General features: G+C 37.8%; 1 protein-coding gene across 1 annotated transcript in view; it reads left to right on the top strand.

Moving 5' to 3' along the window:
• Positions 1-18,581, top strand: part of TRHDE (thyrotropin releasing hormone degrading enzyme) — a gene marked incomplete at its 5' end in the record, with an annotated part of 202,012 nt that overhangs the window by 35,105 nt on the left and 148,326 nt on the right. The window contains one exon of the mRNA XM_084206037.1: positions 3,602-3,728. Coding sequence (XP_084062163.1) covers positions 3,602-3,728 — 127 coding nt within the window. The remainder of the gene's footprint in view (positions 1-3,601; positions 3,729-18,581) is intronic.

An 18,581-nucleotide genomic window follows, 5' to 3' on the forward strand; every position in this document is an offset into this window, starting at 1 on the left:
GTTGCAAATGTAGATGTAAGGGAGCTAAGAAAAACCCTCAGAATTTAGGTTAACTGTGTAAACTTTGTTATATTTGTAGGTATTATTTCAGTGTCATTATGAATATGATTCCTCATAACATTTTTCTGATATTTTTCAATGGACTGTTCTGCATCAGAACACCAGCAGTGTTCTGTTGTCCAAACAGAACCTACCCTATTAATTCCCAGATCTGGAAGGTGCTTGTGCAGGTTGTTAAGTGGTCACAAGGATGAATGCCTGCTTTGAATTCCCTCCCTGCCTCTGCCACCAGAGTTGCTGTGGGATGCCAAGTAAATCACATAAACTGACAGAGTCTCATTTAGTCATTAATCATGTATTACTGATTTCATGAATGCCCAAACTAAGGCACCTGTGGCCAAAACTTTGATAAAATGTTCACCTCTGCAGTAAGATATCATGGGAGCAGTGCTTTAAGTATGTGCAGTAAAAGTGTTGAATAGACTTGACATTGAGAGGTGTCAAGATAGGCCCCCAGAACTACTCTTAGTCTCTCTTTGGTCTCCACTTTCTTACCTGAAAATAATAGTCTAACCTAATCTTGCAAAGATTATGAAGAAGAGCATTTATAATATTTGCAGGGCAGTAGGGGCCATTGCAGTGACTGATTAATTATGCACTTACACTGTTTGTCTTCTGTAGGAGAACATGTACTGCTTTTCGTTATATATTTAGGCTGACCTTGCAGAAAACTTTTGTTTTTTTCTCTTATTTAAATTACTGTAAAATCAAATTCTTAGGACAGTGGTCAAACAGCCTGTGGGAAAGTATATAATAATTGGGCATTGTTGTTCAGTCTAATGCAGTTTTAAAGTAACACTACCTGCCTGCCTTTTGAAATGAAAGTATGAAGCAAACAAATGATTCTAAACAAATCGCATGTCTTAATTGTCATTCTGTTTTACTTAAGTTCCTCTTTGGAGCAGAATATAAAAACTTTATTACTTTTCACTGAGAATCTTCTTATAAACTAAGGAAATAATATAGTCCCCATTTGATGGCTTTGGAAGTAAGATATGGTCAAAATATGCCCAAACCATGATTAAAGAACCATCAGTGTGTGGAAGTTAGGGGCTTCAGTTTCAAACTTATAGGTGCCAGCCTTTAGACTGAGCTCTGGGCCAAGCTCCTCACGTTGTGAGTGGCACCTAATGTGACCAGAATGTGTTACCCAAAGCAGCTAGTCAGGTAGGCAGAGTGTCACAGACTGTCACCTGCAGCAGCCCTCTGCTAACCAGGAGGGAATTTCTGAGGCCGGGGTAGGTCTGTAGTGGTGTGTCCAAGGTTCTCCATACATTTCATGCTCAGTGGTTGCTGGGTGAAAGGCAGAAGCAAGACCCAGTGTTTGGAGATGATTGACTGCTTTGACACCTCAAAGCCCCTGAGAGACCTGGGCAAAGGTGTGGGTAGTTTCTGAACTCTGTTCCAGCTTACGAGTGACCTTGGTGTGAGCCATGGAGGTCTGGCAGTCCAGAGCTGTTCTGGGCAGGCAGAGGGGCACACAGGGAGACTTTATGGGCAAAATAAAACTACATTCAGGAGACAACAGGCAGGAGACAAATGAGAGTTTGCAGCATTGCAGCTTTTGTACCTTGGCTTCATCTCAGACGCCATTAAATGCCTTTTCTATATTTTCCAGGAGACATTCATTGTAATGCAGTAAGTTGAACCTTGATTTTTCTTCTTTTTGCTTATCATTTTCTTTCTCTTCTGTTGTCCTCTTCCTTATTATGGACAGATTTGGCCACTGTCAAATTGAATGATTTTTTGCATACTTCGTTGACTCTTTTTTCCCCTAATTTGCTGATACAGTCAACTGTGCCAGTAAAGCAATTATGCAAAATTGTGTATAAAGGTTTAATGATACAAAACAGTGTTCATCACAAATCTAATTGTGATTCTTAGCATCCTTCCATAAACTCTGTGGTTAATACGTGTTTTGTTTTAAAACCTGTATTTAATTTAGTAGATAAGGGAACGTTTTAACGTACACATTACTGTTAACTTCGAAAGGAAGCAATAAATAAAAATAGTGATTTGGAGGAGTTCAGATGATGATCTGTGTGCTTTCAGGTACTGATTATAAGTCTGCTTTATTACATATCTCATGAGGTTACACCATTATCTGTTTTACATTATGAATGATAATTATGTATGGTTGATTGTACATTGAGTCTAATACAACACAAAAATTAAATATGAAGATGGACATTGTAATGAAGCCAATAATGTGTCTCCATACTGAAACTCAAGAGACAGTGGGTTAAAAGAGAATTGACAGGTACACTGTGCTTAGGCTTGATATCTGGTTTCCACTTGGATAGCTGAACTGCTTCAGGAAAAGAGCAGTAAAGCAATACTTGGTAATACTTTCACTGAAGCCAAAAATCCCATTGGCTTTTCTTAATCCAGAATAGAGCATTTAGAAACATTCCAAAGCTGATATTTCTCCTTCAAGTTTGCATTGATACTTTCTGATTTCTGCGTTACTGCTTTCCTTGGAACCCTGGCTGGGATTTAATCCTGCCACAGAAAGTACTGGCGAGTCAGATATTGTTTTATTAGGGTTGACATTTAGGAGAGTCTCATTTACATCAGATCATTATGAACTGCAGGGAGAGACCTTCTGCCACAGTCACCAGGGACAAAGCACACACTGCTTCCATCAGGCAGGGTATGAGGAGAGAGAATGAAAAGCGGTTCTCCTTTCTATCCCCTTCTTGATTAGCAATTGTAGGCTCTGTGTCATCTTTGCATGAAGGAATTGCTACAGACTGTTAGGACAGGGAAGAGGTAATAACCTGGCAGTAATTTCTGCTACCTCCCTGATCAGGGTCACACTTGAATGCTGAATTATGGAGGTGAGTTCTGTTCACTCGGTTCACTCCAGGTATTGAAATGTGTGAGCTGTGTTATACTGAACAGAGCAGTCTGTGGCTTATACAAACAGCTTTAATTTACTGCTTTCTGGAAACAGAGGCCTGAAGCAGTCATGGAAGTTTCAGGAATGTTAATTGTTTGTGTACATGAATAAGCTTAGAAATGGTTGTTTTGCAGTCTTCCCATAGCTCATCCAGGGTAATGGTGTCACTGCTGGAGAAGAGAAAAGAGAACGATTGTTTTTTTTTCTTCACAGTCTACTGATATTTTCAGGGCTTGATATAATGTGTCTTTAACAAACCATGAACATCTCTCCTACTGAGTCATTGCATCCTGCCTACATTCAGTGTAGGCAGAGAACCATTATACTAATCCACTCTTCCATCATATCTCTAACAAACACATGTATTTTCTTCAAATACTTATTTTGATATAAGGAGTGCAAGTTTTTTACTTGGCAATACAAATAAGTAGGAGATTGTGACTTCTGAACTTTTTAACTTTAAGTAGTTCTGATTTTCAACTATGATATGACTTGACAAATGTATGACAATCATATTTGGCTTTAAGGGAACAATCCTGCCACCTCATAGCAACCTTAGAGTAATTCATTCACTTCTTCTGGTAGGATAGGTTTAAAAGGCAGATGCTGAAATTGGACTTTTGCTTTGTTTTTTAACAGGTACGGTTATATGCAAGGCCTGATGCAATCCGAAGAGGATCAGGGGACTATGCTCTAAATATTACAAGGAGACTCATTGAGTTTTATGAAGATTATTTTAAAGTGCCCTATTCCCTGCCAAAATTGGGTAAGATTTCCCAGAGAATGTGAAGTTAACCCAGAAATGAGGGATTAAGTCAGCTAAAGGAATGTAATGTATTGGCTTTCAAGTTACATGTTTGGGTTAATTTAAGAGGATCAGTAAGTAAGAAATTTTTCCCTGTGGAGGAAGGGAAACCAAACTATGATTTCTCTAGCCTGGAAATGAAAGGAGCAGGAAGCAGTCAGTAGTTACATTTGTTAGACAATGGGTAGAGAACCTGAGACCTTTCACTGATAAGTGGGCTGGGTTTTTATTTGTTTTTTTGTTGTTGTCAGTTTTGGTCCTTACTCCTATGAGATAGCCACTGGAAGATGTTTGTTCTGTAATACTTGTACTTTGGTGCCTCAGCCTTATGGGGAACAGAAGCGAAAATATTTATGGAAACTGGCAACCTGTAGCAGTGCAAGACTGTGTGCTTGTTTTTTTATTTTTTGATTTTATGGCTCATATGGCTTATTAATGATGATTAGTAGAGAAGCTTATTGTCTTGTTGTTGGTTGAAAAAATTGCAGTGATTTTGTTTTACTGTGACCTTTTAAATGCAAACCCCATAAATGTCTGTAATTTAAAAAAAATAACTTCTTCTCATCCTCCCTTTCACCACAATCAGTTGGTCTCCTACTCATTTAAATACTTTCCACAGTATTACGCCCTCCCTCCTTTGGAGCATGTTTGATAAAGATTCAGAAAAGCCTATTGCTCAGCAGCAGGAAGGGAGCATGTATTTGATCAGAGGTATTAGAGTTGGAACCACAGGTGATCCTCCCAGGAAGTCAGGGTTTATTTCATTAAATCCCTTGCCTGCTGAGTATGTTTATTGGACTTACAGCTAATGGTGTAGGAGATAGATAATGTAATTGATGCTTCTAGATGAGGTTATTGCATGAATATTTTTATAGGTATGTTGTGGCATTTATTTCTTGGTGTCCTTTAATAACAGGTTACAGGCAGTGTTCTCCTAGAGAAATATGCAGATGTGTTAAACAAGCATATGGGCTATTTAAGTGTAGACAAACTTTCTACGTATACTTTCATTTATGTCTTCAAGCATGTTACTAATGCTTTGTAAAGGAAGTACTAGGCTTACAGGGGCCAAAAATTTAGAGGGAGAAAATATAATCAAGAACTTGTTGAATAGAAAAGATGAACATCGAATGGTTTCAGTTGAAAGGGATCTTAAAGATCATCTAAACATCCCTTGTTACTTCAGGTAGTTTATTGAGAATGCCAGCTGGCAGCAGTGCTAGTAACTGTATCTGCTTCAGAGTTTCTTTCGGAACTTGAACATATGGTCTTTAAAACCAACATGCTATATCCATTGTCACTGTGCTGTGGCATATCTTTAAAAAAATATCTCATTGTAAGTTAATATATTCCAGTTTGGATCTTTTTGGAACAGAACGGGAAGAATAGTCACAAGTAAAGTTGTATTTTTTCATCAAATATTTGCAGTAAAATTGTTAATAGGAAATACTATGTGCAGACTTTAGCCATTCAGTAGTGGTACAAGAAAATAATTACTATAGAGAATAATTTTTTATAATATAGTAAGGTTGAATTTATTTAATGCAAATATAGGACGAAAAATTTTTAAACTCAGTTATGTAAATATTTTTAAGAATTTTATTTGCATATTAATACAGGTGTATTTGTTACAGTTCAACCAAGCACTGATTGCTAAGTTTAAGCATGTGCTCGTGTCTTTAACCTGAAAAAATGCTGAATTTTTATTTTTGCTTTAAACTTGTAAAAAAATTCAAAGTTTAGAAGGTTAGGGACAGTAATCTGATGGGTGAATAGAGAAGGACTAAAAATGGTAATAATGTAATCTGTCTATGATAGGGATATTGCAGTAGTATTGAAGAATTTCCCAACTGAAAAGACAAAAGAGCATTAACAACAGCAGTGGAAAAAGCATGTAGATGTGTTGATACTAAAAATGCACCTGGGCTCTCCAAAAGCTTAAGACGCATCTGATTTACTGCTGTCAGCACTGCAAAGGATTGAGTACTTTATTATGGTTTTAAGAAAAATGAGCATGTTTTCTTCAGCAGGGCATTTCAGAAGTCTTTAATTTCACTTCTAAATGTGAAAGTGGGAGTGAAAAATGAAGAATGTACTTTGGAAAGCTTTTTAATGTCAACAGTTTTATGGAAAATGTTCTGTTTCAAACAGATTTTTTTTTTCAAATTGTTTCACATACTTTTCAGTTCTAACAAGAAGAAACAAGAAGAAACCCAGTGTAATTATTTTTTTGAAAGCAAGTTTATGTTTACAAAATAATTTTGTTGAAATACTGACCAGTTGACTATGGAGGTGCTGTACCGGCTATTGAGTGAGACATTTTTAGTGTCAGTGGTGTCTGTGGGGCTGTCTGTGTGTGTTAGGTTTGGAACTACAGGTGATCTCCCTGGACAAAGGGCCTGCCACCCTTGGCAAAGCACTTTGTCATCTATGTGGTTATCCATTTGAGCTCTCTATGTGGTAGGAGTATCTGAGGACATTTAGCCCTTTAGATGTATCAGAAAGATCTTTGTTCATTTTTTCACTTCTGAGTCATTGAGGTCCATTTCCAAGGTATTTGTAACCAGCTCTCCTTACTTGAGTTTATAATGCATCAGCCAGTGTTCTCTACAGGAACCAGTTCCTCCTGTTGCTCCTGACTACCTGACTGGTGGTGGCCAGGCTTTCTTGCTGTGCTTGCATGCAATCATATGGCTGTGGCTAAGGTTTTTTACATCTTATATGGTTTGTACTGCCTTCTGAATGCACTGGAGAAGTAAATTTGTTTTCCAATTGATGTGAATTCTGATAATGAATGTTAATTGGGAATTTCTCTAACTGGAATTAACAATTTCCACAGTTAAAATTTCTACTTAGCATGTAGCTTTTTTTTCCTACTGTCCAGTTCATATTCTGAAATGGAAAGTGCTTGTGTAATGTTTCAAAACAATAATTTTTATATGAATTTATGAAAAATAAATCATGTCTTTTAAACAAAACCTAGATTTTTCCAAGACTATAATACTATCATTGTAAACATTGATTAAAGTGGTGCGTAGATAAACTATGGAATTTTATGAAATCTAAAAAGATATGCAGAAGGCTTTTTAATTATATTCTTATGGCTACTGAATACAAAATATTAATGTATTTATATCATATAGTTATTTTTAATCCTGTTGTTGCATTGCACAAAAAACTGCTTTGTATGCATACAGCTTTTTCTTATGAGGGTCTTTGAGAATCGAAAGGTCTTGAATTTTTCCCCCTGAAGCCCTGACCAGTTGCTGTTTTGATGTGCACAGAGCTTAGAAATTTAAAAAGAAAAAAACAAAACTGAAAAACCACCTTAAAAGAGAGGCTTCAAAGGTGAGAGTCACACTATGGGGAATGAAAATGTAATCAAGCCCTCTTGCCATGTGGACAGCTGTGATTCTTTAGTTGTAAATGGTTTGAGGTGGAGGGGCTGACTGGCTTTTCCAACCAAGACTCCACTTCATGTGGGGTCACATGAGAGTGGAGTAGAGTGACAGAATCCTGTCCCTCACCCTGCTGGTCGCACCGCTTTTGATACAGCCCAGATAGGCTCATGTCCAGCCTCTCCTCCACCAGCACCCCTAAGGGAAATATATTTTCCGACTTCAGAAAGTCCTTTTCTCTAGATTTGCTGTATAGTAAACTTTGGAGTTCCATCTGATATATTTTATGTGGTTATTGTTTGGTGGGATTTTTTTCCTTTACAGTTGTAGTTGGGGTACTAATTACCTGCTTCATACAAAAATTTTATGGTTTTGTTTTCATTATGCTGCATAAAACACTTTGAAATTGTGAATGCAAGGTCTCAGAAAATGATTTTCCGAGGGATTTAGTGAACATGCTGCACAATGGAAGACAAGACTTGACCATTAACATTTGCTCATGCAGTATTTTTGGATGATTCGCTTTTTAAAGTATGTCAGTGAAGAATTTAAACTCTTTCTTATGAGGTAGATAATAACTCGCGCATTAGAATGAAGAAGTTTAGCAGGGAATGTTTCCATTCTGATTTTTAAGAGAAACTCATGTAACCTTGTTCCATTCCCTCATGGTTGACAGTGAACATTTTGGTGAGAGAGAACTGCTGCTGCTGCCTCATGCAGTGTGAGTCATTGCAGACCCAGAGAAAAAGTGCAGAGATGTTGTTGTTGTGTTAGCCAGCTGGCTTGCTGTGAGCGCTAGTGATTGACTGTTCCTTTTGATTTAAGTGCTTTACTATTAGCTTGACTCTTGGACATGCTCCTAACCTATTCATTGCAATGAATGTTGCCTTCTGCCCTGCTTGTCATCTCCATCAGCATTTTTGTTCTACTACTTTCTTCCCCTTTGTTCCTTCCTCCTGTTTCTGCTGCTCCTTGTAGGGTGAGCCTCCACGTTGTTGCCTGCATTCTCTGCTGAAGTTATGCTGCAAGTTTCACAGTTCTACCCTTTGCTTTCTCTCTAGCAGGGTGAGGCTTCCTGCCACCTGACCAGCTCTGAACTGAAATTACTGTACACCAAGCAAGATAGCTTGTTTTTTCTTCTCTGTCTATAAAATTAAAGCATTAATTAGTACTTCTGGAATGGAGAAGGGTGGGAGAGCAGGCACTAAAAACGTGATTCATGTGCCTAAACAGAATTAACTGATACTATTAAATGCCATGGTGTATCGTGAGAACTCTTAGCTACTGTCCTGCTAGCTTTCAGATGAGATTCTGCTGGGACATGGCTGGCCCATGCCTGACTGTTTCACATGGATTTCTTGCTTTCTGATAGCTTTGAGCATCTCAGTTGGGGCTATCACCCATTTTAGGCAGCACAGTTGAAGCCTGCTATTTTTTTTGACCAACTACTTGAAGAAAACATAATGCTTCTGGACATAATGGAGGACTATTTGTTGATACAGATCATTCCTACGCAGAGAAACTGTGTCACTTCTTCCCTTTGGGTGTGCTTTTGGCATGCGAGGGCTTTTTTTTTTTTTTCTTTTTTTTTTAATTTCTAAGCTGTGAGCACTTCAAAACAGAAACTGGTCAGGACACCAGAAGAAAAAATTGCAGCTCCAACCATAGGGAAAAGCAATGTATTTTCTCAGAACAATGCTTTGATATAGAAAAGGAACTGTGAATTACTAAACTGAAACAAACCACATAGGAAATCAATCCATAGTATAATGTTAACAAAGAAGGGAAAAAACAGTCATCACTTAGGACTTGCTATATTGCTCTAAACGATTTCAAATGATAAACCAATTATTTCCATTATTAAGTTTAATATGGCTCACAGTGGGCATTCTAACAGGTTCTGGAAGTTTGTTCAAGGGTACCTGATCTCTCTCTGTTGCATTAGCATAGCAAGTCTGATATTGTTTGCAGAAGATGGGAAAAGTTATGCATGGGAATAAAGTAGCCTTATATAGAATAAAGATGAATGGGCCCTGGTGGAAATAATCCTGTTCTGAATGGAATGTTTTCATTATGTTGTGATTTCCCTTCCCTCTTAACTGTGACACGAATAGAAGCCATACCTCTCAGATAAAGAAAGTGTCCAGGAGTATTATTGCCAGTAGCAATTCAGTCAGTCCATAGTAAAAAGAAGGTGACCAAGTCTGACAGTGTCCCCCCTGGCTACTTGGGTAAATCAGCTTGGCTTTTAAATGAGTAATTAAAAACAAAAAAGAAAAGAAGAAAAAAGTAAAAAAGAAACCAGCTGAGAGTGATACTATGATGAGAGGGTAATAGGATCTGGGATTGTGGGAGATTCCCTGGAAATGTCAGGGCTGCTTTTGAGCCAGGAGAATCCTTTATCTGAATGTAAATAGATTCTTCCCAAGCTGCTCTTCAGTATATGTAATTTGAACAGTTAGTACCAGTGTAGAAGTGGGTGCACTGAATTTCAGCAATGTCTATTCTTAGTTCTCTACCTTGTGAGAAACACAGATGCCTTCAGAAAATGATTCATTTTATCGTGAGTTAGGAGAAATCTTGGCTGAGAAGGTACCAGTAAAGGTATCTCTTTTGGCTATGCCGAGAGGAAACTAATCTGGATAGTTTAAATTTGATCTCTGATTTTTAGATTAATAAAAGATGAAGTGAATACTTCTGTAGGATTTATGAAATGGGATAAGATCTTTGACACACAGAAACCCCATAGAAATTATGGGAATCATCAGAAAACTGTGAACTTCTACCTGGTATGAGATGGTTAAATGCCTAAAAGCAAATGAATCAAAAATACTTTTCACATAGCTGTGACAGAAGTAGTTTTCATTATAGTTCCTTTCACTTGCCTGAGCAGAGCTCTCATACCTGGTTGACCATGTCCAGCTTTTGAACTAATTTTATTTTTAATAGAGACTACAGAACAGTTTTAATAACCTGTTAGAGAGTCAAGAGGGTTCATCAGAGACTGACCAGAAGCTGAGATCTTTTATACCAGTAACTGTAGCTTTAGTTTAAAGGAGCATGTCTAGGAAAAGCTTTGGTCTTTGGTCCACAATGAACTTCATGTTTGTATAGGCAGCATGGATGGTAGTTTTTATTATAGGACAGGGTCTATATGTCATTAGGATACTGTGAGGGTTACTTTCTGTGCATGATGTGAGACTATGAAAGTTACCATGCAAAGCTCAGAGCTGCATGGCAGGAAAACAAATACAAAAGGGTTTGGATAAAAGATAAATGATATCACTGAGGATACTGTGGTAGATTTAGATGCTGCTCAAGAAGAGGGATGTGTAAATCCTTGGGCAATGTTCAGGAAGATTGTATTGCAGTAGAATCTGCTAAACCATGAATTTTTTTCTTTTGAAAATTGTACCTATAGCATTTAGTTTGAATGAAGTAGGTAATGCTGTTCATCTACATCAATTAAGTACCAAGGAGAAAGTAATGGCCTTTTCTCTGAGAATTGAGGTAGAAACCTGATACCATGTATATCTAAAATAGGACAGAAGTGTTGCACAATCTACTCAAGTATGTTGTCCTGTGGTAGAAAAGGAAATGGCTGTTGTTGACTTAGTGGGATGGTAGTCCCCCTATGTAGTCTTATACACTGGGCATTATTTAAACAGCACCTTCAAAAGAACTGTATATTTACAAACAGAGCTAATGGAATAATATGTAATGGACTAATGTGTTCATAATGACAGTATTTGAGTAAATAGGAAAGTTTACTGCTGACTTGCCTATGTGTAATTTTGATTCATAGTCTTATGAAAAACTTGAAATAACTTCAAGTTCAATTCATAAAGGTTCCAGTTTTCATTTGACCTTACAGTTTCAAATGGAAGGAGGGTAAACAAGGATACTATGGTGACTTCTGTTTTTTCTATCTTAACGTGTGAAGTAGAGGATGTCCTGAAGAGCGAAACTCAGAAAAATCAAAGTGATTTGGTGAGAAAAAAAAAAGAAAAGACAGATTATAGGACTGTTCACATCAAACACTGACACAGTTCACTCAGACTTTTTGTTTAACATGTGCAGTTTGAGTACAGGTCAATTCTATTATTTTTTTAAGAATTTTTAGTGTGAATTGATTGAGAAGTTTTACATACTTCACTAGCAGCAGCAGCAGCAATAACTTCCACTAGTATTTTCTTCTCATTCAGGATTGTGTTTTTTGGCTTCCCACATTTGATTTGAAAAGTGAAGACAGCTCAGTTTCTGGCCAGACTCAGAAACAAGTTCAAATGAGTCTAAGAGGAAATAAAAATCAATGCAATGGAATCTGTTTTTCCATTCCTGTCTGAAAATGTGTTCTGTACCAGTTTTTGCCCTGCCTGGTGTTTTGCTTGCTGACCCCTATAGTTGCTGTATTGGATCTCCAGCCCTGGAAGAGGTAATGTTATGACAATGTTCATAGTCTTATTTCAGAAGTCTGTTCAGAGTCATGTTTCAGAAGCACAATTTTATTCAGCCTGAAAGTCATACTGTAGCCTATTTCCTTGGTCAAGACAGGCAAGAAAGCCTTAAAAGGCTATATTTCTCCTGCATCTCTCCCTCACTGGAGGCACTTAGAGCTGTTAGGGTTTGCATAACTCCTTGCCTTCCTCCTCTTAGGGGGTAAGCCTGCTGTTTGAAGAGTTAGCAGACTGATTTAGGATGTTTAGTTTCAGAGCTAATCTGTACCTTATGTCACTTATTCAAAGTCTCTGAATGGCTGGCATGAAAACTTCCATGCAGAAAGACTAAAAAGAGATTTTAACAAAAAATACTTGCATTGTGTTGTTCCTTTTGCATAGGTAGCAACTGTTTTCATAGCAATTTCAAAAATCCTACCATCAGTTTCATGCTCATTATTGGGACCTTTAGGAGTGTGTGAATTTATTATTTATTTTTCATATCAATATCATTGCTAAAAGTGAGTGAGAAGAAGAACAATTGGGTTTTGGTTTTTTGTTTTCTTTTCTTCCCCTCCTGCAGCACTGAAGAAGTGTTCCTGTTAACTCTCCATGTTTTCAGTTTTAGAAGCATTATGCTCCTTTGGGGTAGTTCGTTACGCTCTCCAGATGGTATTGTGACTAAGTTCATTTTCCATTAGATGCTGATTTGAGGGCAGCAAATATATTACATTGAGAAACAGAAGTTTCACTAGGCAAAACTGATGATAAAGCACTTTGCCCACTGCCTCACTGAAACCGATTTGTATTTGGCTTTGCTTATTTTCTTTTGCTTGTTTTGAAATAAGAATATATGTACTCTAAAATGTTACCTATTCACACATAATGTAATGCCAACATCATGAAAACTCCATAATTGTCCCTACTAAGAGCATTCTTCTTCACTATGAACCTTGTGCCATAAAGAAAATAGATGAGGGAAGTACACACACACACACATTCACTCAAAATAATCTAATTAATGTTCTTCCTAGTAAATCTAAAAGGTGTGCATTACTGGTGCAGTCAGAGTTAGAAAAAAGTTACTGCTTACTGAAAATATCCTGAGTATTAGAAGCAGCTAAAAATCTTTATGTAGATGTTTAAAAATGAGCTTTCACATCTTATTTATGAACTGTAAAAAAACCCCTATAGATACAGATGTAAAGAAGATACATTTTCATGTATCAGCACAGAGCACACAAAGTTTCTTTCAAGAGATTATTACAGTGCCTTGAAAAGATTGTAACACATTAAAGTGGGACTTAAGTAGGCCAGAGATTTCTGTTCATACAAAAGATGTGAGAAGATGTATAGCTACTGAGCTGAATAAACCTATTGCTGCTGGCTAGATTCTGCTGGCTTAGTTATAAACCTTCCACCTGTACTAGCTAGTTTCTGTAAGCTACTGAAATTCAAAGGGATGTATGTGCTCACCTTTTATTGCTTTTGCTAAGGATATTGTAACTGAAAAATATCCTAACACAATGAATTATGCTACGTTTGCAGTTTCATGCCTGAAGCAACTTCATTTTTACATTATGGAAACCCATGATTTTCAGTGTAACGATGAAAATATTAAGATGGCTGAGCAACTTTAATTTAAACAAGTGAATTACCATTGTGCATTTCCCCCTTGCCCCACCTTGCTTTCTGGGTGCTAGCAAGCTTCTTAAAATGGTATATGGACATTGAAAGAATCGCTTAATTAAAATTTGGTGGAGATCTTTGGTAGGTACTGCTAAACTTGCTTTCTCTGTTCTCTCTTGTTGTATGTGAATTCTCCTTTTCTTCTAATTTATTTAATTGCCATCTGCTTATGTATTTAAACCATAACATTTCCAGATTCAGGATCAGCTCTGTGAAGACTGCAATTTCTGTCACTCTGTCTGATTCTTATCAGTAACACTTCTAACAAAGCTGTCCTCGTGAAGATGCATATTTGTCATAGTGATAGCACACTTCAGGAAGTGTATTAAGCTAAAACAACTCCCACTGTTCGACTAAAAAATATGTTCCTTGTCATATGCTACTGCTTACTGAAATTAAACTTGGGCAACCTTTTAGTTTAGAAAAATCCAGTTGCTTTTTCTTCTTGGAGTGTTTGGCGCTGCTGCACGTTGTTCTGCTTTTGTGAGTAATGGCCAGTTCAGTCCTGAAGTGGGAGCAGGAGGGATGGGACAAGTGCACAAAAGAACTTAGAAGTGCACTCTGGAGACCCTTGTCTAAAGTTTCTGCAGCTATTGCTGTCTCTCTGGGGAGCTTAGATAAATCTTGAGAAACTGTTTCCAAATAGTGTGTGAGTTTGGGCCTTTGTAATTGATCCTGAGTTCTGCAACAAGAGGGAACTTAACAGTGGAAGGGATCATGCCAAAAGAGGTCCTGATATGTTTTTTATTCAGTAGGGGCTATGGTCTGTCACCACCACTATGACACTAGGTTTCTTTTTGAAGTCATGTTGTAACAGGTAATGCTGCACCGGTAATTTGACAGATCTTTAATTACACGTGGCTCTTTATGATGTGACTCTCAAACAGTAACAGAGGTCAGTGGTTGAATTGCTCATAAGAAATTATGTGAGATGTTTCCATGGTTGTTACAGTACCTAAGCACTTGGTAATCCCTGTTTACATGTACTGTATTGGTAAATGGAGAAACACCACAGTTCTGTTGTCCTATTTAGATGCTTAGCTGAAAGCCAAAGAGTGAGGGCAGGTAGATGTTTTGCTGGTCAGATGTGTATAAAAGGTTCAGTTGCGAGATAGAATTTGAGTATGCATTGAGACAAGCAGCTGGAGCTTGCATCCTTTCATGGTTAAGTATTGATGATTTATGTGAGGGACATACAAGTGACTGCAATATTTCCTGCTTTAAAGTTGGTCTGAGAGGTGCTCTTCCTAGGGTGCTAATTCTCAGGAAATTTATAAAGCTTCACAAAACTGTCAACCCTATCTTAGATACATAGAAAAATGCATTATATGACTTTTCAGTGGTAATGTAAAAATTAATTCCTAGGCATCTTTTCTCCATCTTCTTGAAATGTTTTAAGCTTTGCTTATAAGATAATCACAGAGAACTGAATTTTACTGTTTATTTGGCTGTTACTCAGTAACAAACAGATGCATTAGAAATGCAGTTTTATGCTTCATGCCATATCTCCAGGATTTTCTGTAGAAACCATACAACAGTTTCCAACTGATTAAAAGGGTCTCTGAATTGTACAAGTTACGATTGATAACACAGTGATCTTATGTAGCTCTTAATAAAACCTGCCAAAGAAAGAATGTTGACAAGTGATACTGAAGGGTATTTGTAATTGCTCTAAGTCATTCAGAGTAATAGTGAACAGACAGCTTTCTGTAATGCTTATATTGTATTTGGGGACAGCTGGATGGAAGTCCGGCCCAGAAAAATTCACTGTTTTATCTTTGTCAGTCTGTTTCTTGGGAAAAAAAAAAAGAGCTTGCTCTTTGCAATCAAAATACAATTGCTGTGTGACAGCTTTGATGTGGAGTATAAAATGGTCAAATCTAAGTAGACAGCTGAAGGATAATTTAATGTTTCAATAGTGAAGTGCAGAAAAATAACATTACAAGTGAGTAAAATGTAATTTTAAATGTTAAAAACAAATCTTCCCACTAGTACTTCTAACCTCTTGAAATTTTACATATACTTGTCTGTGAATATTCCTTTAATATTACTCTGTCTGTCCAACCATATATCCTGGCTGTACTTTACAATGGTAGGCCTATAAAGATTGTAAGAACACATATATGTAGACAAAATTTCAGTCAGCAGATGCCAGACTTTTATAGAGGCTCTCCCAAACTATAGTTCCCACCTTTCTGCTGCCATATGTAACAGGAGTAAGTCTGATCATGGAACAAAGTGTGCACATGGGATAAGGAATCTGGGAACAGGCAGTCTTACAAGCATGTAATAACTTTGGAGATGTGGATAATGAGGAGATTGGGTGTGCTGGTTTTTGTTGGTGTAGAGGCTTTTGGTGGCTGGTGTGGGGCTGTGTTTTGGATTTGTGCTGAACACAGTGTTCAGAACAGAGAGATGTTTGTGTTGTTGATGGGCAGGGCTCACACAGAGCCAAGGCCTTTGCTGCTTTTCATGCTCCACACTGGTGAGGGTGCCTGGGGGGCTGGGAGGAGACACAGCCAGAACATGTCACCCAAACTGGCCAAAGGGGTGCTCCAGACCATCTGACATCATGCTCAGCGCATCAAGAGGGGGAAAGAAGGAGGAAGGGGGTGACATTTGGAGTGGTGGTGTTTGTCATTCCAAGTCCTGATGGGGCTCTCCTGGAGATGGCTGAACACCTGCCTGCCCATGGAATGTGATGAGTTCATTCCTTGTTGTGCTTTGTTTGTGTGCACAGCTCCTGCTTTACCTATTAAAGTGCTTTTATCTCAACACACAAGTTTTCCAGCTTTTATTTTTCTAATTCTCTCCCTGGTACCACTGGTGAGGGAGTGAGCTACTCTGTGGTGCTTGGCTGCTGCTTGGGCATGACATTGTGGCAGTTTTCAGGCTTTTATCTTGTGGGTTCCATGGAGAAGATGGGTCCTGTTTAATGGTTTTGAACTAGTTGTCCCTCATTTCAGAAGTCTCCTGACCTTTTTTCCAGTTGCCTCCTCCACTTACAAATCATCACTGCAGTTCTTTTTCATCAGACCCAAGAAGGATCAGGCAAGCAGACTGTCCTACATGCAGTTTTATAAGACATCAACTTCAGTGGTGTGAAGTAGTTTTCTTCTCTTTGATTTTTTGGAGGTTAATTTTTCACCAGCTCTTTCCAGAGAACTGTTTTTCAGGCTGGTCCCACAGTTCAGTTGCAGTGCTGAGAATCTGCTGCTGGCTGGGCTATCCAGAACTTCTTAAGTCAGGTCTGCTGCCAGTATGCATGAATCTATAACCCTGGAAGATTATAGTCACAGATGGTACAGCAGCGTAAAGCTAAGTGTAATTCCAAAGTAGCTTGTAACATTCTAGTGTATGTTGTGTGTGTTATCAAAATCAGGGACCTCAGCATCAGAAAGCCCCCGATTTCTGTCAGCAAAGTGAAGGTGGCAGAGTCAACCCACATAGAGAGAAAGAACTGTTTTATACTCTACCACTAGCAGCCTATTTCCATTATTCAAGTGGTCTATAAGTAAAAGTTGGCAGACAGAGAAGCTGTAAATTGCTTACCTTCAATATTCATATTTAGGAGTGGTGCTCCTATAGAGAGGTAATAAGACTAGAGATAATATAGATGTCTTTCTTCATATCAAAACTTTTGACTTGACAAGCAAGCTGTTTAATATTTTGGAAGGTAATTCCATGCAAAACTAGTCTTTTGACAGCATATTCTTTGATCTCTTAGACTGGTAAGCTTCACTGAAACTCATTTTAAAACTCCCAGCTGAGATTTTGCCTTCCCTGCACATCTCGGATCCAGGCATTTTGACCTAGGGATTATGAACAAATCGAGGCGGCACAGTGTTATTCTATGTTTGTGTGAAGATGGAAAATTCCTGATAATGTTGCTATTGGTTCATGGTATTAAAATGCAGAACCACTCAGGTATCTTTAAAAGCTTTTTTGAATGTCTTTATCCATCTATCATCACCTGCAAGGGATAATGCCTTTCTTCAAATTGCAAAAACCTCATTTGTGATGCAGATCTGTATAGAACGGGATTTAGATAAACACCCACATGTGGATGGGGTCTCTTCAGTAAGACGTCTTTCCTTTATCCTAATAGTCTAGCATGTTGTTCTTCCTTAAATTAAACATGTTAGTGAAAGATGTGTTGTAAAAAGGTAGTAAATTTTCATTTGTTGTTGTTATTCCCTCAATACATGTTTATGATTTTTTTGTCAGTAGCTCTGTGTCTCATGCTCTGATGGAGAAATTGCATGAGTGCATTCATCTCATATACAGTTCCTTCTTTTCCAATGACCGACACTTTTCTAGAGGTGTGTGTCAAGTACCCCAGGAAAGGAAAGGCATCTTCATCCTCTCACAAACCTGTTATAGGGGGCACATTCTCAAAACCATAGACCATGTTGCATTTCTTTCAGCATGAATAAGTTGCATTTTTGGTATAATCCATATTAAAAAGTTGCACCAATAAAGATTCTTTCTTTCTTGTCTCAGCAGATGTAGTGAAAAATGGATGAGCAGATGCACACATTGGATTTTATAATAAAGAAATATTAGGACCTTTGGCTTACACTTTTCTTTATGCTGATCACTGACTTTTACTTCAAAATCTAATAATAATATTTTCTCATTTTTGCTGTCTTGGGGAGGATTGACTGTATAGACTGAGTGCTGAGTGTCATTATTATAGTGCTAATTGCCTTTGTTATCCTTTTCTGGTCTTTCTGTGTGTGCCATTTTCAATGGCAGTGGCCTCTGAGTGGTCAAACTGTTTTCTTATTTGTATGCCATACTTCTCTGTGGCGTATTGTGTTTTCCAGACTCAGTCAGCAAGAAGGTGAAGCTGAATCCTGTAGCTGATTGTTTAAAACTACCATCTGAGATTTACTTCAGGTTTAAAAATTAAATGCGCTCAAAATTTAATGAAACTGTGATGGGTTTTAGCAGCATAGTAAGGTCTGTATTCTTTAAAAAGAATTCTTTCTGTATCAGTTAAAATAGAGATGAAAAAGAATTTTTTCCCCTTCTTTATTTCTCTCGCCTGAAGTCACATGTTATGACATTTGAGATTATGGATTTACTTGGACTTTATCTGGAAAGTTTGGTTTGTGAGGTGGACTGGGCAGTTGAATCTGTGCATACTAGCTTCTCTACACTACTGTGTTAACTTCTGCATCCCTGCCAGCATGATTGTGAAGGCAGTGTAGTTGTAGTACTTAACAGCATATAAATAACCTTTTGTTTACCTTCTCTGCTCTTGACATTATTTTTATGTCCACTGG

This window comes from Fringilla coelebs, assembly GCF_963513975.1.
Source record: "Fringilla coelebs genome assembly, chromosome: 5".
In the NCBI taxonomy this organism is placed as follows: domain Eukaryota; kingdom Metazoa; phylum Chordata; class Aves; order Passeriformes; family Fringillidae; genus Fringilla; species Fringilla coelebs.